At 42.6% G+C, this 19,834-nt stretch overlaps 1 protein-coding gene across 2 annotated transcripts in view; it reads right to left on the minus strand.

Moving 5' to 3' along the window:
- LOC127633023 (cyclin-dependent kinase 18-like) overlaps positions 1 to 19,834 on the minus strand; it is a 101,095-nt gene that overhangs the window by 32,776 nt on the left and 48,485 nt on the right. For both annotated transcript variants that reach the window (XM_052111881.1, XM_052111883.1), the window contains exon 3: positions 4,995 to 5,122. In XM_052111881.1, the coding sequence (XP_051967841.1) occupies positions 4,995 to 5,122 (128 nt within the window). The remainder of the gene's footprint in view (positions 1 to 4,994; positions 5,123 to 19,834) is intronic.

Consider the following 19,834-nt stretch of genomic DNA (forward strand, 5'->3'; position numbering starts at 1 on the left):
ATCAAAGAGCTGTCAGCTATTAACGTACATCTAGCACACACATAAAAACACAGAATGTGAAGGTGAATATGACAGCTTTCTCGACTGCGGAACACAACTATATGCCTGTAGGCAGAGCTCACTATTCTTACCATGACAAACTTGGCATGACAATGAGAAAGCTGTCACTTTTCTAAGGTGTGAATATTTGCATGCAATAAGGGATTCTTGCTTCAACAAGTTAAAGCAGTATAGCACTATATAGTGTATATACGATGATGATCTGTAATGTATCCAACAATCTTTCAAAGAGATAGTTCAACCGAAAATATAAATTCTGTCATTATTAACTATTAATTAGCTAATGTAGAGGTTTTTGAAGAATACTTATGCAGCTCTTGCCATAAAACAACCATTCATGCTTACCTGTCAAGTTCCATAAATGACCATCAAAAATATGGTCAAGAAAACTTGTGTGCTATATTCCGAGTCTTCTGAAGACACATTGTAGCTTTGCGGGAAGAACAGACTGAAATTTAGATAAATATTTAATGAAAATTGTCACATCCGCCAAAGCTTGCATCAAGACTAATGTCTGTGTCCAGGTTCAAAATTGGCTCTAAAATGTCTGTCTGTTCTCACACAAAGCAGTTTTATGTCTTCAGAAGACTGGGAATATAGCGCACGTATCTTCTACTTTTGCTATGCTTTTATGATGTTTTTATTTTGATCCTGTTTGGAGATTGGTATGGTCACTATGAACCATTGTTGTAAGGCAAGACCTATGGTAATATTCTTTAATGCAAAGTCTCCTTTTATGCTCCTTGGTAAACAAATAACAGCATAAAGTTTGAGAACAACATAATGGTGAGTACACTATGACAGAATTTTCATTTTTGAACTATCCTTTTAATGACTGCAAGAGTTAGTTCAGAACACTGCATGGTACACATTGTTTTAATAATGGAATATATTTTCCTATTTGATTATAAAATTGGCTTTGCATAAATAATAATACAAAACAAATAAAAAAAAACGTAAAAAATACTAATAATTGTGAAAATTTTCTGAGGAAACTTTGCCATATGGCAACTCTTTACCACAGTGGGAAATTGTCTAAAAGCTAGTTTCAATTTGATTAATAGATTGTAATTATTGACATATTAATAAAATTGGAACTGCTACAAACTAAAATAGAGAAAACCCTTATCATGTGTTCAGTATTGTTGATAATCCATGTAATTTTATTCTCCACAAAACATTATTGTTTTAATTTCTGTCTGAAAAGAATAAATACAAGTCATGATTGAGTTATTTAAGCATACATGTAATTATAGAATGGGGAACATTTCCAAATAATAATAATAAAAAAAAAAAAAATGCAATCATATAATGGATGCCACTTTCTATATACATTCCCAATGGGAAAATGCAATAGTTGAATTGTAGTTAAATTGTAGTGAAGAGTTGCCATATGGCAACAAAGCACTTTTTCCCATTGAGGTACAGCATTGCCATATGGCAATGTTAATATTTTCAAAATTTTCTGTAAAGCTATGAAAGATAAAGTTAATCAGTTCACAACAACACAACTTAAAAATAAAACATGAAACATCTTGATGTAGAAGAAATTTGAGTGTTGAGAGCAATTTGTGAGGCATTATTTTGTCTTCAAGACTTATAAAAGACAAAATAGTATGTCATGTGGCTTAAAAACAGCTAATTATTGCTCACTGTAAAGGGATATTTCACCCATAAATGAAAATGCTCTCATCATTTACTCACCCTCCATCCCAGATGTGTATGACTTTTTTTCATCTCCAGAACACAAATTATGATTTTTAGAAGATTTTTTCAGCTCTGTAGGTCCACACAATGCAAGTGAAAGGGTGCCAAAAATGTATACCTCAAAAAGCACATAAAGGCAACAAAAAAGTAATCCATACGACTCCAGTGTTTTAAAACATATTTTCAGAAGTGATATGATAGGTGTGGGTGAGAAACAGATCAATATTTAACTTTTTGCCTGAAATTCTTCTCATTGCCCAGCAGGTGGTGGTATGCATGAAGAATATGAATCACCAAAAACACAAGAAGAAGAATGTAAAAGTTATCTGTATCTCATCCACACCTATTATATAGCTTCAGAAGATATACATTTAACCACTGGAGTCTTATGGATTACTTTTATGCTTGTGAATGGCACCCATTGCATTGTATGGACCAAAAGAGCTGAGAAATTCTTCTAAAAATCTTCATTTCAGTTCAGCAGAAGAAAGAAAGTCATGCACATCTGGGATGGTATAAGGGTGAGTAAATGATGAGACAATTTTCATTTTTGGGTGAACTATTACTTTAAAGGTGCACTCAGTAATTTTGTCCTTTTTACTTCTATAGAAATTAATTGTAGTTTTGAAACATGTATAAAACCAAGAGCACTCACATAAGATGATGTGTCCAGTCATATAAGTAACCATATATAAGTTGTTTTAAAGATGTTATTGGACACTTTCACTCTTGGATTAAATGACAGTGAATTGTTACTTTCTACAATTTAAACTGTTGATTTCGAATGAAAATGCATCCACACCACTAGGTGTCACTGTAAGTGACACAAAGATGACACAAACAAAAAAGTTATTGAGTGCATCTTAAAAGACTGTTCTTTTATTAACAACAATTATTTGTTTTTGCTTTTTCTGAAGGTGAGAAAGTGAAAGAAAATACATTGCTGGATATGGCTACATAATACCATACAGAGATAACTCGATTTATTTGAACATAGTTAGGCGAGACCCAAAAATAGCACCGAAATTAGAGGAAACTTATGTGCCCTGAAAAATAAGAGCGTTCCCCTTAGTTCTCTGGTTTTGCCTTGTGGCTGAGTTTGTATGGTTGTTCAATGAAACTAGCAAGCAATTCTGAATAAAATGAGCAAATAAAAAGTCCTCGCCACTCTCCCGTCAAGCCAGTGGGAATAAAATAAGTGTCCATGGTGCAGATAAAAGGTTTGCGAGAGCAGAAAGAATTTAAAAATGGGAGAGGGCATTCAGTCCAATTTTCCCCCTCAAGATTCATGCCCAATGAATATGAAAGCTGACAGGCGAGGCAGAGAACATTGTGAATGTGGAGTCTCTCTTTTGCGGTGCTGGACTAACTTACAGGTAATATTTCCACTCCATTTAATGATAGACTCCATCTTTCAGTGGTGACTTCAACCGAGGCAAAAGGGATGGGTTTTTTTCTCTTGCACACCCAAAATAGAATCACATGGATGATTATGGTGGAATACAAACGGCAAAAAGAGGAAGATGATCAAGGCAGAGACTTTGTGGGGGGTTCTGGTTAATTGGTTGTTTTCATGTGGAAATCCAGTTGGTATGGTTTATTTTAAATTGATTTATTATTTATTTTATGATTTTCTAGGAGGTAAAACAGCCTGATCTCTTAAAAATTACGTGACTGTGACAACATTTCATAAAAGCGATATTAGGTGGCTTGTTACACGTATTAGTCGTGCTGTTCCAAGCTGAAATGTCCACTGAGTGGTGCTGAAAGCGATTTACATTTTGAATCTAAGAGAACAGGTCAAATGCACCATTTGTGAGGAATGACATATTTATGACACCAAAACAAATCACAAGGTGCCAATCTTAATGTTTTTTCTTTCCATTTTTTTTTATTTTTTGGCATAGAAAGTTATTATGTCCCCTACAAAAATGTACCATAGTAACCATACTGTACTTTCAGCCAAAATACTAGTTACTACAGTTATAACTATGCCACTGTCATTTACAGATGAAGAGTAAAGAAATAATAGATTCTGAAAACTTCATAGGGGTCGTTCACACGACATGTTTTTGTTTCTGGCTACACAGTTTTTTGTGTGTTTTTCTATGTAAACTTGCGCTAGAGTAGATGGAGTTCTTTAACATCATTTTCTTGCGCCACATTTAGCTATTTCTTGCTAATGAGTAAAACATTTTTAAGATGCCATGTCAAGTGAAAAAAAAAACGTCAAAAAGTTGAAATAATGCATCTCAGGACACCCCATTCCTGTTCTATTAACTGAAACACTCAGTTTTTAGTTTCTTGACATCATAGTTTTTGAAAGCATGTGGTAATGGAGAGCGTTTTCTTAATTTTCATTAGAGGAAAACGCTGTTCCAGTGTGGATGAGAGGAGTGAACATTGCAAAATGAATGCGTTTTCAAACGAAAAGGTATTAATGTGGATGTGGACTTAGACTGTTTATAATAGGTCTCTGTAAGGGTATTAATGGAAAAGGAGGAGGTGAGAACCGGCTTGGCAATATAAATAATAGTTTAATGATAAACTGAACCAAAAACGGATAAACGTAGCCTACATTTTGAAAGCATGTGTACAGTAAATCCAAGCCTCTGCATACAGTAAATTGAAATGTAACTATTGGATTCTTACCATGGTACATTTATGTAGGGAGTGTTTTACATACAGTATGTCTGTTTACAACAGTCACACTCAAACTTGGCATCGCTTTAGTTTTTGGTTATAATTTACCTGCTCTCACCTTCAAGCGTAAAGAGATTTGGTTTATACAAACAAAACATTTGATAACAGGGCATTAACGCCTCTGGCGAGGACTTTTTCAAGGTCTCAGATAAGAATTCCAAGCAAAGCTTTGTTAGGGCTTGTGTTGTTCTGTAAGAATCACTTGAAATGTTCTGGAAAGAGCTCTCTGTGATGGTTGGAGGAAACGAAGAAACAAACACGAATAGGCCTATATATAATTGTGTATGGAGTATGGAGTATGTTCTGGTGATATATATATATTGAGCAATTGAGAGTTTTAGAATCAATTTTAGATTTGCTTTGGATAAAAGTGTCAGCTAAATGAATCAAGGAAATATTTTAATATCTTCAGGTTTCAGAATTAAACACAAGGAGTAGCAAAATTACTTAAGTTGACTAGCTTTCATTTTGTTATGGTAAGAGCTCTTGGTGGGACATTGGCATTATGATTCATTCGTACTCACCTCCATGGAGAACCGGCGATGTTGGACTTTTTTACAGTACTGCAGTTGGGTAGGAGACTGGGCCTGACTGTCTGGTGCCACTGGACTGGGTTGTAGGCTGTGTAGACCAAGACTATTTGGCACCACACCTGTAGGGGAAAAGCACAACCCTTCCAGTTACTTGATTTACACCTGGTTCTGTTAACACAGTAGTTCTCAGTTCTAGGATCAAGTTAACATAGCACTGATTCTTGAGACGTCCCACAACTGTATGTGCCATCAGTTTTGAAAATAGCAACATTTCCATTTTAAAATGAATTAGAGTGATCACTAAAATTTTCTTAATACAAATGTACCACAAATATGAGTGATATGCATAATATGGACACATTTTGTCAACACCATCATCTCTGTTTGACTGTTATGATTCCATAGAACCAGACAATCAGGTTGAAACTTTGTGAAAATTTGTGAATCTGACAGTTTTGGTCCATATTAAGTGAAGGAGCTTGATCATCCAACCATGTTTGGGATCTCTATAATTTACAGTCTCTGACCCCAGACACTTTAAGGCATAAAAAGAATAATACGAAAATCGGTTTACAATCGAGTTTCAGCCCCTTTGGTGTTTGGATCTTTAATGATGCATTCCAGATATTCATTTCAGAAACCCCAAAACCAGATATCGGTATTGCACTAACTGAAGAGCCACATTTGTAGCTTATTCTTAATAAATTAAATGCAACAATTTACAGATGGAGCCACATTGAGAGCCCCATATCTCTGGAATTTAACCATATAAGGCCTTAAAAATCAAGATATGAAAAGTTTGTTCTGAACTCAAATCTAAAAGGATATTAAGATATTTTTAAGACTTCTGGAGTTCTATGAACTCCAACTTTGGAACAATAACACAAAAAAGCACTGTTGTAATGTGTGGTTATTTGGGTTACTTTTACCATCCTGTCAGCTTGGACCAGTCTGGCCATTCTCATCTGACCTGTGTCATTAACAAGCCGTTTTCACCCACAGAACTGCTGTTTTTTTCTTCTTCGCACCATTCTGAGACTGTTGTGCATGATCCCAGGAGGTTAGCAGTTACATAATTATTCAGACCAGCCCGTTTGGCACCGAAAATCATGCCACAGTCTAAATAACTGAGATCACATTTGTTCCCCATTCTGATGGTTGATGTGAACATTAAATTAAGCTCCTGACCTGTATCTGAATGATTATCTACTTTAAACTGCTGCCACATGATTGGCTGATTAGATAATGAATAAGTAGATGTACAGATGTACCTAATAAAGTGGCCGGTGAGTGTATATTGAAAATATATATCAGTTCTATATTCTTACAATACTTGAAACTTCAATGGTAACTATGGCCGTCATTAGTTCTTAAGAGTTGTTTTAAAGAGTCTCAACAATCTCTTGGAGCTCTCTCAAGTTTGAATGAGCCATAGACATCCCAACTCTTCTCTGATTAGCCTGCTAACTCAATAACCACAAGGTTAGTGCTGACATATGCTTATGACGGGAGCCATCATTAATCAAGCCAACCACAGCTACCAGACTGATACCAATTATCGCACTGAGTTTCATGCATTTATGATGTGACCATCTAAATGCATGTCAATCCGACCACCCCAATTAATAATGCCTATGTCAACAGACTGACAGCACAAATCCAATTATGCCCCTATACAGCATATCTGATAGGGACCCACCGACACTACGCCTGACCCCCTTTGCGATCGAAAGGCAGATGCCCACAGCAGCCTGGCATTATCGTTGCCAAACCGTGCCTACAGAGGTGAGAATGAAAATCAAAATGGCTTTCTGCTCCATCAGTTCAATTTGGATGAGGTGGCTTGAAGGCCCTCTGGAGGCGTCGGGGTGGGAGCCCCTAGTCCATTTCACAGCGCCGTAGCAGCATAATTGAGATCCACCTCATTACTGGGCAGAGCCCGTCACTGAATAAGAATTGCCTGCCAGACTCATCTGTTCTCATTTATGCTGGCCTCATCCTTTGCAGACCACCAGAGTGAAATCTTTATCTCAGTCATTTAGGGAGTGAGTGCTGTAAAATGCCACATCTGGTAGAAACAGCCATTGATGCAGCCGCATAACCCACGGCTGTCTTTATCCTGTCTTAGATGATCATGACAGCTGTTTTGTGCATCTCTGTTATGACCCTGATGGCTTAATAATCAAGCCAGAGATGGTCATTATGTGCAAATCGGGTTTGGACCCTGTAGCCAACTGGATAATGTCCCATTTACACTCACAGTGATTTTATCGCTAACCATAGGAAAGAAAAAATACAAATCACTTCTCTTTAATCTCAATTGTTTCTCATAGACAGCAATTAAATGCAATTTAGATCAAATGGAGGGTTTGCTTGTTTCCCTTTAACACCATTTTAATTCCTTCTGTATGTCCAGGTTAATATCGAGCCTCAACGCGTCAAGTGGCGTCTCTAATCTTACTTGGCATTTGCTGTTGTCTGAGTTTGTGCAAGGATCTATATCCCTCCTTCCTGACAGGCTGAGGGTATCAGAGGTAGCGGAGCCGAGCGTGTGGTCAGAAATTGGATCTGAACTGCTTGAGTGACTATAGCCCACGTCAAACATCAAAGTCCATCTCATCTGATCCAGTCTGGCACGCTAACTGACCTCCAACATCACAGTCTCACTGTACCTCTCCGTTCGATCTAACAGCAACATGATGAAAGGTAAAGATGACCACCTGCATCGACTTGAACGGCCACGTGAGCCCGGGCTTTCATGACTGTGTGCAGTTGCTGGGTTCTGACTGTTGAGTGCTGCAGGATCTAAGTGAAGCTTTGAAAATAATCAAAGCCGAAGGGGCCGTTGAAGGAATATTTTGGGTTCAATACAAATTAGGCTCAATCGACAGCATTGCATTATAATATTTATTAGCAAAAAAATAAATGTTGTTGTTAAAATCCTGACTGTTTTAAAAATATAACCACAAGATGTAAACAATATGCGTGCAATGTGATTTTAGTGTGATCAAATCACTTACTAACCTTTTCTTTGTAAAGTTATAGTCAATTTTACATCTTCGTTGCCATGATGATGTGGTCAACAAACCCTAAAACCACTGTAAAAAATACGATTTAAACACCTTTAGAGCTCAAATAATACATGAGTTTTAACAGAAGAATTAATGTGAGTGCTTTTATAAAATTGAAAGCTTCACATCTCCAAATATTGTCCCTGTTCACTTCCATTGTAAGTTCCTCACTCTAACCTAGATTTTTTTATTTTAATTTTTTTAAAGAAAAGGAGGAACAAGTCAAAATGTATTTTTGTGGAAAAGTCAACATTATGCCACAAATGCTGTCGATTGAACTAAACTTGTATTGATCCCGGAATATTTCTTTATGACTGAACTCATTTGCGCAGATGTTTAAGCATCCATCCAATGCCGTTATCAGTTATTGTCCTATATAAACATGCACTAGATGGACATCTTTGACCGTTGTGCTGTGTCTCGCTGTCTTTGCAGTGGTTTTCGCGTTTTTTTGCCACATTCATCTAGCGCATGTTTACATATAAAGCCATTTAAAATATGCAGATGCACAGTGCAGACGGAGGTAAAAAACATCCTAAAGCACTGTTCAGACTGAACACGAAAAACATTCAGCGCAACAAATAGAACAGAACGTAGGTGTCTCAAAACACTTAAAAACTACCAATTTTTTTTTTAACCTGAAATAGCATCACAAATACTGTATATAACAAACTAGCACTGTTTACATAGAAAAAAAAATTAAAAACAGCGCAAACGGATGTAAAACATCGTATGGAGCCATTCAGACCGAATTAGTCCTTGTGCTAAAAAAACTCAGCACAGTAAATAGAACACAGGTGTCTCGCAACACATTTTTTTTTACCTGACATGGCGTCTTAAGTACAAGGTGCTTCTGAACGAGATGGTAAAAAAATGGTCCAAATGGAGATGTAGCACAATGGTAAAAAATCGTCCATCTATATGTTTACACAGAACAATTAACAACAGCACAGTCCGGTGCAAAAAACGTTCTAAGGGGCCATTCAGACCGAATGCGTTCTTGCGCTAAGGTGAGGTGTTTCGAGATGTGTTTTAAAAAACGTCTTTCTAGTGCGTTTACATAAATAAAAAAAATTGTTCTGTGCAAATGGACCTGAAGGTGTGTTTTGCGTAGCACAAAGGGAAAGACATAACTCTGTGGTTGCAGACAGGAAATAGCAATTACTGCGATACTATAGTCAAGTTCCGTTGCGTTTTGACTTACACTGTTTGCTTTTACTGTATATTTTTTCTGTGAAATTCATACAGGTTTGGAACAACATGAATAAATGATGACATAATTTTCATTTTTGCTTAAATTATGCCTTTAACAGCCCACACTTTAATGCTATTTGCTCACCACAGGGACATCTGTACTATGTGATGGACGTAATACAATCCTCTCAAAGAAGTTAACTGTTGCATAACTGATAAAAATGAATGTACTTGTGAACGATAAGACCTTGATTTACAAAAAAGCTAAACAGTCACTTTCTGTATGAATAGTGGACAGATTGCCTTATTCTCCTTTTTGCTCACAGTTTAATTTGTTTTCTAGTCTTTCCTGCCTCTTCACTTTGCCTTTCTAAAACCTTTTCTAGGTGCACAAAAGATCACTAATGCTCCCTATGTCAGTGACAGCCTTGAAAGCATCATTAGGCCTTGTTGGGTGATCAAATGTCTCGCCCCCTCCCTCGCCATACATAATGATACTAGCGCTTCAACCTGCTCTGTTCTTTATCTGGCAAAACCTGAGTAACCCCATTAACACAGCTAACTGTGCGTATGAATTACCAATTCCAGCTAGCAATATTTGATGTTTCAGATAATAAGTGTGACTTAGAGTTTGCAAATTCAAAGGCAATTTTTTTTTTTAAATGGAAGATCATTAGTAGTAGGATTATAACAGTAGTTAGACTAAGCACACCATGATGGCTCCTCAGTTTGTCAATATCTGTCAGTACATGGTATACGGTTCCTAAAGATGTAATTATGAAATCCCTCTGCAGATGTTTCCAAATGTTTCCTAAAGCACTTTCAGAAGCATGATTTCTGATTGGAGGATGACAAAAACCACAAACAGTCATACACTACATGGACAAGTATATGGGAACCCCTTTCAAATAAACAGGTTTAGAAACAAACGTCTCGGGTTACATGTGTAACCCTTGTTCCCTGAAAAAGGCGGAACGAGATGTTGCGCTGCTAAGCGCTACGGGGAACAGCTTTCGCTGTGAGCCGAGCTGAAATATTGTGTGACACACGTCAATGAACATTGACCGGAATTTATAGCCTTGGCTGATGTAATCATTAGATGCACCTGAGGCCAGGCTATAAATGGATACGTCACCAGGTGTCGTCAGATACTTCTTTTTGAAGAGCAGTCCTGGGACGTCCCAGTGCGGCAAAGCAGCGCAACATCTCGTTCCGCCTTTTTCAGGGAACAAGGGTTACACATGTAACCCGAGACGTTCCCTTTACAAAAGGCTTCACTACGATGTTACGCTGCTAAGCGCTACGGGAACGCAATACCCACGCCGCCGCGACTTGGGGCTGTCCGGACCCCTACGGTTGTGCAGTGTACTCACAAAAACACGAGAGGTCTCAGACATGAGCTTGAGATGTCGACTCAAGGGCATAAGAGCCCGGAGTAGCATAAACATCTAAACCATAAATTTTTTGATGAATGTGTGCGGAGAGGACCAGTCTGCCGCATCACAAACCTGTTCAGGCATGAGCTGAGATGTCGACTCAAGGGCATAAGAGCCCAGAGTAGCAAAGCATCTAACCCATAAAGTTCGATGAATGTGTGCGAAGAGAACCCTATCGCAACACAAACTTGTCATAAAAACTGATGAATGTGAGTGGAGAGGACCAGCCTGCCGCATCACAAACTTGTTTAGGCATGGGCTGAGATGTCGACTCAAGGACATAAGAGTCCGGAGTAGCAAAGCATCTAAACCATAAAATGTGATTAGTGTGTGCGGAGAGTGCCAACCTGCCACACCACAAACTTGTTCGGTGTCAACTCAAGGGCGTAAGAGCCAAGAGTGGCAAGAACATCCAAACTATAAAAGTTTAATGAATGTGCACGGAGAGGACCAACCTGCCGCACCACAAACTTGCTGCAGAGGGAGACCTCTAGCCAAGGCTTTAGAGGAGGAGAGCCCTCTGGAAGAGTGCGCCCTAAAACCTACTGGCGAAGCTTGAACGCGCGCCTCGTAGGCCCGGGCAGTAAGGTCCCTCACCCAAAATGACAACGCGGTCACGGCTTCGAAGTGAAGAACTGTTGCCCTGACTTTACGCCACTAGCAAATGCGGTGGACATAATTCTGAAGGGCACAGACTGGACAAAGTCTGAGTAGTCTTTAGCTGCTCCGGCATTACAAACGGCAGGGAGCAGAAGGCTTAGAGAATGACTGGCCAAGGGTCGAGAAAGGCACCTTGGGCAGGTAGTCAGGGTGAGGGTGCAAAGAATGCTCTTGGTCCTACCTGGGGTAACTCAAAACAGGCCGGCAAAAGAGACAGAGCCTGTAGGTACCCAAGTCTCCTTAGAGACGTAATTGCCATATGAAAAACCATCTTGAGAGTCAGAAGTCTAACAAACGCTGACTCTAGAGGTTTTAAAAAGGGGGGTCTTACCCTATGAAGAGGTCCTAGCAAGAATGCCTCTTAGAGGGCACCCCGCCCACCAAGGCGTGGCAAGCCGAGTGGGAGCCACATAGAACCTGGCAGTGGCGAGGCAAGTGCCCGCTGACAGTTCTTTCCACAGAAAATCCAGAACTGAAGCAAACTGGCAGTTAGCTGGTTCTGTAATTTGAACTTATTAGAAGGAAACGCATGCAGGAGCATTTGTGCCATGTATGCGCCACCACGATCAGCACCCCGGGGGACTGGGTGACTCGGGAGAAGTAGAGGAGACATTGCGCTATCAACAGAGGCTGAAGAGGTCCTCTTCTGCCCTGTAAAATCTACCCAGATCAGTTCTAAGGGAGGGAGCCCTAGCACTTGAAATGGTCTCGATAACTTCAGGAGAAAGCCCTGTGAACCTCAGTTGGTACCCTACAGGGGCCAAGCATGAAAGGTTTCACAATTCGGGCCGGGAATGAATATGTCCCCGAGCCTGAGAAAGAAGGTCCTACCTGTTCGAATCGCCCAAGGCGAGCCGTCGAGGAGAGATATTAACTCCGAGAACCATATCCTGTTCAGCCAGCGCAGCCATTAATAGGAGGCAAGACCCTTGCTGGTGAACATTGCCAAGACTCCCGGAGCAGAGAAACCGGGAAAGAAACGCATATAGACGCATTCTGGGTCATGTATGTGTCTTAACGTCCAGACCCAAGGGGCTGGGTGATTTCAGGGAGAAGTAGAAGAGACATTGCGCTATTCATAGAGGCTGAAGAGGTCCTCTTCTGCCCTAAGATCTCACCCAAACTTGTTCCAAGTGGAAAAAGCCCGGCATTTAAAAAGGTCTTGATAACCTCAGGAGAGAGCCCTGTGTCCTTCAGTTGGTACCCTTAGGGGCCAAACATGAAAGATTCCACAATTTGGGGCAGGGATGAAATATTGCCCTGTGCCTGAGACAGAAGATCCTTCCTGTTCGGCATCGCCAAAGGCGAGCCGTCGAGGGAAGAGATTAGCTCCGAGAACCAAGCCCTGTTCGGCCAGCTGGTGCTATCAGTAAGAGGCAAAAACCCTTGCTGGCTGAACTCTGGGCAACTATTACCTTAGGGTGGAGTTCTTAACTCCCCGCTGGTATTTTCTGTCTGGACCGTAAATCTGCTCCCATATACGGGCATCCAGAGATATAACTGACCTGAGTGACAGGAGCTTGCCCTGGGCCCTAAGGAGAACCCAACGTGTCAGAAATACAGCTGACAAGAACGTGGGTCTCCTTGATGATTTATGTAAGAGGCTACCGCTGCATTGTCCACCCAGCACCAAGACATGGCAGCCTCAGGAGGAGGTATTTCAGGGCCAGAAATACAGCCATCAACCCGAGACAGTGACTGTGACAACCGAGCTGACGACCCTCCTATCCCCTTAAGCTGGACGACCACTTAAGGCCGCTACCCCGCCCATCAGGGAGGCGTCTGTCGTTAGCAGCCTTCGACAACAAGACGCACCTAGAGTGGGACCCAAGGCAGAAAACCGGGGTCTGAACCACATAGAAAGGGAATGAAGCCTGAGGCGCGTAACCCTATTTAGCCTAGGGTTTTTGGCCCTTGGAAGAATCCCCTGGCTTTTGGCCACAACAAAAACGGTCTCATGAGCAGAAGGTCCAGAGGGATCACTGTGGACGCATTCGCCCTGAGACCTGGAAATCATTGATACTGATAACAGTGCAACCTTGACCTAGCCTGACTTTGCTCAGGGTGATCTAAATCGACTCAATCCTAGCGGGAGACAGTTATGCCCGCATTGAGATTGAACTCCATACGATGCCCCGATAGACAGTGTTCTGAGTGGGAGAGAGGACGCTTTCTTGGCGTTGAGCCTCAACCCCAGAGAAACAGATGAGCTAAGACGATGCCCCTGTGCTGAACTGCCAGTTCCTGGAACTGCGCTAGGATCAGCCAGTTCGTCTACATAATTCAGAATGCAGATGCCCCGAGTCGCAAGGAGCCAGTGCTACATCATGCATTGTGAATGTGCGGGTAAAAATGGCTAGGCTGAGTGAAAGAACCTGACCCTGGAAGACTTCGCCCCCGGAAGTGAACCTCAGGAACTTTCCATGTTGTGGCAGTACTTCTAAATGAAGTACAGAAGTGCGTCATAAGATCGATGGTGACCAGCCAAACGAGTTGTAGGGCTTGAGACACGACCGTCTTGACAGGCATCATCTTGGACTTGAACACCCACGGGTAGTTCAAGCTTTAAGATCTAAGCCAGACGCCACCCCTCACCCTCCATGGGTAATGGGAAGTATTTAGTGTAATAACCTAATTCTCTCTCTGGAAGGAGAACACATACCGTGGCCCCTTTAACCAGGAGAATGAGTTTTCGTTTTTACAAAAAAAAGAAATCCGGTTTACGGTAGTGAGAACACGCCGTTGAAACACGGAAAAACAGTGAGTGAATTAAATCCTGACGCCCTTATAAGACCCACAAAAAGAATATATCCGGCAGGAGTTTCCACGCTGCCAGGATCTCTGAGATGGGTATTATATTTTAACACTTCCTGTTGAGGGGTTGTCGGGTGCTTCGCGTCCTGAATAAGATGCAGGAACAGTGAAAACACCCAATTTTGGTGGAAGCCTCTGCAACCCGAAACACCAAGAGGTGGCGGGAATGGGGGGCTTCGAGGGGGTACCGGGAGGGGTGAAGTGAAGCACGCGCCCCGTCCCGAGGGGAGCTACCCCCTAATCTAAGTGCAAGACCGTCAGGGTTTTCTCTTGGGTCTTGCTTCGGGGCTGGCGAGGGCGGCGAGACTGTCCCCAATCCCTGGGAGGAGGAGCACGACTCGCCACGCTTTGTTTTTGAGCCTCCCTTCAGTCAGGACCGAGGCGGGTCTGCGGCTTGCTCGTCAAGCGCAGAACCCACACTCAGGTCGCCCAGGGGGTCAGCCTGGTACGCCTGTAAAACAGCATAGTGTGCAGAGCAGCACAAGCCTGACCTGCTGCTTGATAAGCCCTTCCCACTAAAGTGGAGGTTGTCCTACAAGGCTTTGAGGGGAGAGAGGGCTACTTAAGTGACGATGCCGAGCCCGGCGAGAGATAGCCTGCAAGCGTCTCTTCGACCGGCGGCATCATTGAATACCGCCGTGCCTCAGCACCCATGACAGTCGAATATAATGACGTCGAGGGTATGTGAACACGGGAAGAAAATGTATTTTTTTTTTTTAGGGGTTCTCCATGAGCGAAAAAGCTCTTAATGGAGGTTTATCAAAGAAGGGAAGGAACCCATGAGGCGTTCCCTGTTTTAGACTGGAAGATAAAATCTATCCCCTAATTTGGAGCATTTGGGGGTCTCTTTTTCGCATGGCCAGACCAATCTGGCAACCGCACGAGTAACAACATCGAGCAATTCCTCCGTAGATTTTTTTATCGCGGACGGAAAGCTCGGAGACGGGAAGAGAATAGCGATCCACCTCATGATCCGAGAAGCGTCGAGATCATGTGAAGAAACAGCTGGGTTTGGGGAGAGAGTGAGAGAAAGGGATCAACCCGTCTCTTGCTCCTCAGCCAAAACCATGCAAGAGCCCCACAAACGATCTTCTTTTCGAGAGTGCTGACTCCCGGAAGCAAGCGAGGCAAGCATGACGCACTCTGCCTGTTAAAGCAAATCGCAGTGCTCGCACCTGCCCCTGCTGCAACGCGAGAGCAGCGTGCTCCCAAACCAACAGCAAAAACTGATTTGTGTCGTCTTTAGCTATAGAGCGAGAAGAGGGGAACACGCACTGTTTGCGGCTTTCAGTCATTCTCTCTTTTTTAGAAATATATATATATAATATTTTCTAAACAGAAGAGAAAAAAGAACAAAGAACAAAGTTCACTGCACACTGTTTAACTGATTCTAACTCCTAACAGAGGAAAGAAAGTTTTGACAGGGTGTGTGAAACACACAGAAACAGAATCGCTCTGAAAAAAGAGTTTCTGACGACACCTGGTGACGTATCCATTTATAGCCTGGCCTCAGGTGCATCTAATGATTACATCAGCCGAGGCTATAAATTCCGGTCAATGTTCATTGACGTGTTTCACACAATATTTCAGCTCGGCTCACAGCGAAAGCTGTTCCCCGTAGCGCTTAGCAGCGCAACATCGTAGTGAAGCCTTTTGTAAAGGGAACATACAGTGATATAACCTGCTAAAATAAAGTCTGAGATCGGAATGGCTTACTGTACTACCGTAAAACACTTACTATTCCCACCGCATAATTATATGGCCAGATAAGAGTACTATGGTAAAATGTAATAGGGTGCAATGATGCCCACCCACATTTTTGGTTCCAGAAGTGTTGTTCCCATTACATTTTTTTTCCAAAGGGATTTCATAAAATAGTTCTAAGCCATGAACCACTCCAACCAGCTCCGATGTGAATCACAACATTACAAATTTTGATTTGAAACAATTTTTTTTTTTGAAAATTGGACAAAACGACAAAGGTAGAAGACTTAATGTGTACCAAACGTTTTTAAAAAAAATAGGTTCAAACTCCATTAAATTGTAAGATTTACTTCACCATTTACATGCCTTTTGTCTACCCTCAATTCAGCTGAACCTTGCAACTTTTCTCTTGCACTTTGAAATGTTTTCCGATTCCCCGAGCAATCACACATAGTCTGCGTTTGGCATGAAACTCAACTTGTCTCTGATGTTTTAATGCATGCTGCCATTTAATTGCTTGTTGCTATGGCAACACCGACTGATAACAAAGGCAACGTTGGGATCTGGATAACAAGAGATTGCTATTCTGTCTCTCAGGTAGCCATCTGATTCATCAATATTTATATCACATTGTGCTTCTCAGCAGATCTGAAATTCAATAGCAGGTCCCCCACACAGCCTTAGATGTATCTCTTTCTCTTTCTCCATTTTTCTCACATTGATTTAAGTGCATTTTATGTTCACACCTGTCCTAGGAATGCAGTGGGGGGGGGGAGGTTTTCCCAAAATAGATGGGTAAATGTTTTGATTTTCTTGATTTGTTAGGAGAGAAGGAAATGTCCAATAATCCACATGTGCTAATTAAAGTGATAGTTCACCCAAAAATTAAAAGTATCATTATTTACTCACCCTCATATTGTTCCAAAAATGTATGACTTTCTCCTGTGGAATTTACATGGGATTTTCTAAAAAGAATATCCTGGGCGCACTTCTCTAAATAAAAGTGGAAAGAAACTGGGTCTGTCAAGCTTCAAAATGATAAAAAAGCTCCATAGAACTATCACAGAAGTAGTCTATATCATTTTATTTCTGTATATTGCTGTATTTCAAGTCTTCAGAAGCCATATGATAGCTTTCAATCATATACTGTATGGTGCTATTGACAATAATGTAGTTTGTTCATGAGACACACTAGTCCCAACAGTATTTGGTGTCAGCGGCATCGAAATCATATGACTTCAAAAGAATAAAGTGCAACATTTTATTGACTGTTTTAACAAATTTTTTTTTTGTTGTTGTTTTTCAAAAAATTGTGTTCTACAGAATTAAAAGATAAAGTCATACAGGTTTGAAGTGACATGATGGTAAGTAAATGATGACAGAACGTCATGGTTACTGTCGTAACCTCCGTGCCCTGAGGGAGGGAACTAGACATTGTGTCGAATGAAGTGACACAAGGGGTCTTCTTGGGATGCCAAAAATTACCTCTAAACTTGAGAAAAGGCCAATGTGAAATTGGGTGATAGAATGTGCATGCCCCACCCCGGACATATGGGTAGCGGGGCAGCATCTGTTAGTCAGGATTGAAACACTGAGGAGCCAAGAATAAGGCACGGCCATTTACAGTGGTAGGTGTAGTGCTGTGGCAGGAGGGACATAACGTCTCGTTCTCTCCCTCAGGGAATGGAGGTTACAACAGTAACCATGATGTTCCCCTTCTGTCACTCACTCAACATTGTGTCAAAAGAAGTGACACAAGGGGTCCCATCTAAAATCGCCACGCACTGACCGTGTTATGGGAACTGTCCAGACAGGTGCAAGCAGGCTAATGCATGCTTGAGGCAACTGTGTCGGCTGCACGTAGCCCTCCCCTAGCCCAAAAGAGATATCATATACAGACCTTAAGCTGCGTACACACTGCCAGCGGCATCACGCGAGACAGCGACACCATCCCATTAATTTTCAATGAGAGCACAGCGACTTCTGGCAACACAAGCTGTCGCGACCGTTGGCAACTAGTTGTGGGCGTGTCCAGCGACGCGACAAAGTTGAGACAAGTTCAACTTTATTCAAATGAAGAGCGACTTACGGAAGCGACAGCCAATAGGAGAGAAGATGGGAGAGCTCATGTGATCCTTCTCTCTCTCTCATCTCCTGCAGTAACGGAAAGATGATGAAAGGCTAATTCTTGCTGTTAGCAATTTTCCAGTGCTCTATGATATATCTCTTCCCACATACAAGGACATTTTTAAGAAATATACTGCCGGACTTCATCCAGCCGCAGCTCTTGCACCAGCCGGTGGTACTTGCCGTGCTGACTCCGAGATTGAATGGTTTTGTGGACCCAGACAGACCGGCGTTTGCGTTTTCGCTGCAGATAAACAGCCGCTATGGCAAAGAGCACACCTTGTTTCTCGTTCATCTTTGATATAAAGCATTTTATGTACCGATTCCATTTATATTGAGTCTTTTCCCTCCAAAATGTTTGTTTTTAGCGGCAAGTAAAGCGATTCGCTGTCAACAGCACTAGGCAACCAGTAGTGAGAAAGCCCACTAGCGACTTCACCACCAGCCACTGGCGACCTGCAGCGACAAAGGCACGGCCTGAGTCTGGAAGGCCAAGGAATTGACGTTGACGACTCACTGGGCAGCCTCAGTTTGGAGACAGCGTTCCTTTTCGCCGAAAAAGACAAAGAGCTGCTCAGAACATCTAGAGCTCTGCGTGCAGTCCAAATATATACGCAAAGCACGTACCGGACACAGCAACAAGAAGGCTGGGTCTGCCTCCTCCCAGCTTGCTTGCAGGTTCACAACCTGGTCCCTGAAGGGGGTTGTAGGAACCTCGAGCACGTCGCACGGTCAAGACCTCAGGATAACGTGAGTATGTGCCTGACCGAACTCCAGGCAGGTGTCGCTGACAGAGAACGCTTTCAGGTCTCCAACCCTCTTGATGGAGGCTAACACGATCAGTAGGGCTGTCTTCAGGGAGAGGGCCTTGTGCTGAACTGGATCAAGTGGTTCGAAGGGGGGTCTCTGAAGGTCTGTGAGGACCACTGAGAGATCCCAAGAGGGGAACAGGCTTGGCCGGGGAGGGTTAGGTCTCCGGGCGCCTTTAAGGATCCTAAAAATCAAGTTGTGCTTACCCAGGGACTTGCCATCTACTGCGTTGTGGTGGTCCACAATAGCATCTACATACACCTTCAAGGTGGAGGGGGACAGCCTCCCATCCAGCCTCTCCTGCAGGAATGAAAGCACTGACTGAACTGCGCATCTCTGCGGGCCTTTGGCTCAGGAAGAACACCAATTCGCGAAGAAGTGCCACTATAGGGCGTAAAGTTGTTTGGTGGAGGGAGTTCTGGCTTGGTTGATCGTGTCTACGACTGCAGGTGGTAGATCCACTAGATCTTCCACGTCCCGTCTAGGGCCAGACATGGAGGTTCCAGAGGTCTGGGTGTGTGTGCCAGAGGGTGCCCCTTCCCTGAGAAAGAAGGTCCTTCCTCGGGAATTTTCCAGGAAGGTGCTGTCGTGTGGAGCGTAAGATCTGAGAACCAGGTCCGGGTGGGCCAGTAAGGAGCCACCAAGGTGACCTGTTCCTAGTCCTCCCTGATCTTTCACAGCACCAGTGCAAGGAGGCTCACTGGGGGAAATGCGTACTTGCGCAGCCCCCCGGGGCCAGCTGTGTGCCAGCATGTCTGTCCCGAGAGGAGCTTCTGTCAGGGAGTACCAGAACTGGCAGTGGAAGTTGTCTTGGGAGGCAAAGAGGTCTATCTGTGCCGGGCCGAATCGGTCCCAAATCAGCTGGACCACCTGGGGGTGGAGCCTCCACTCTCCGCTGGGCGAAACCTATCGTGACAGCACCTCCGCCATCGTGTTGCAGTTGCCAGGGATGTGAGTGGCGTGCTGCGACCTTCGGCTGACTCCAAAGGAGGAGATGGCAGGCGAGTTGTGACAA

The sequence above is a fragment of the Xyrauchen texanus genome, chromosome 39, assembly GCF_025860055.1.
Source record: "Xyrauchen texanus isolate HMW12.3.18 chromosome 39, RBS_HiC_50CHRs, whole genome shotgun sequence".
Taxonomy (NCBI): Eukaryota; Metazoa; Chordata; class Actinopteri; order Cypriniformes; family Catostomidae; genus Xyrauchen; species Xyrauchen texanus.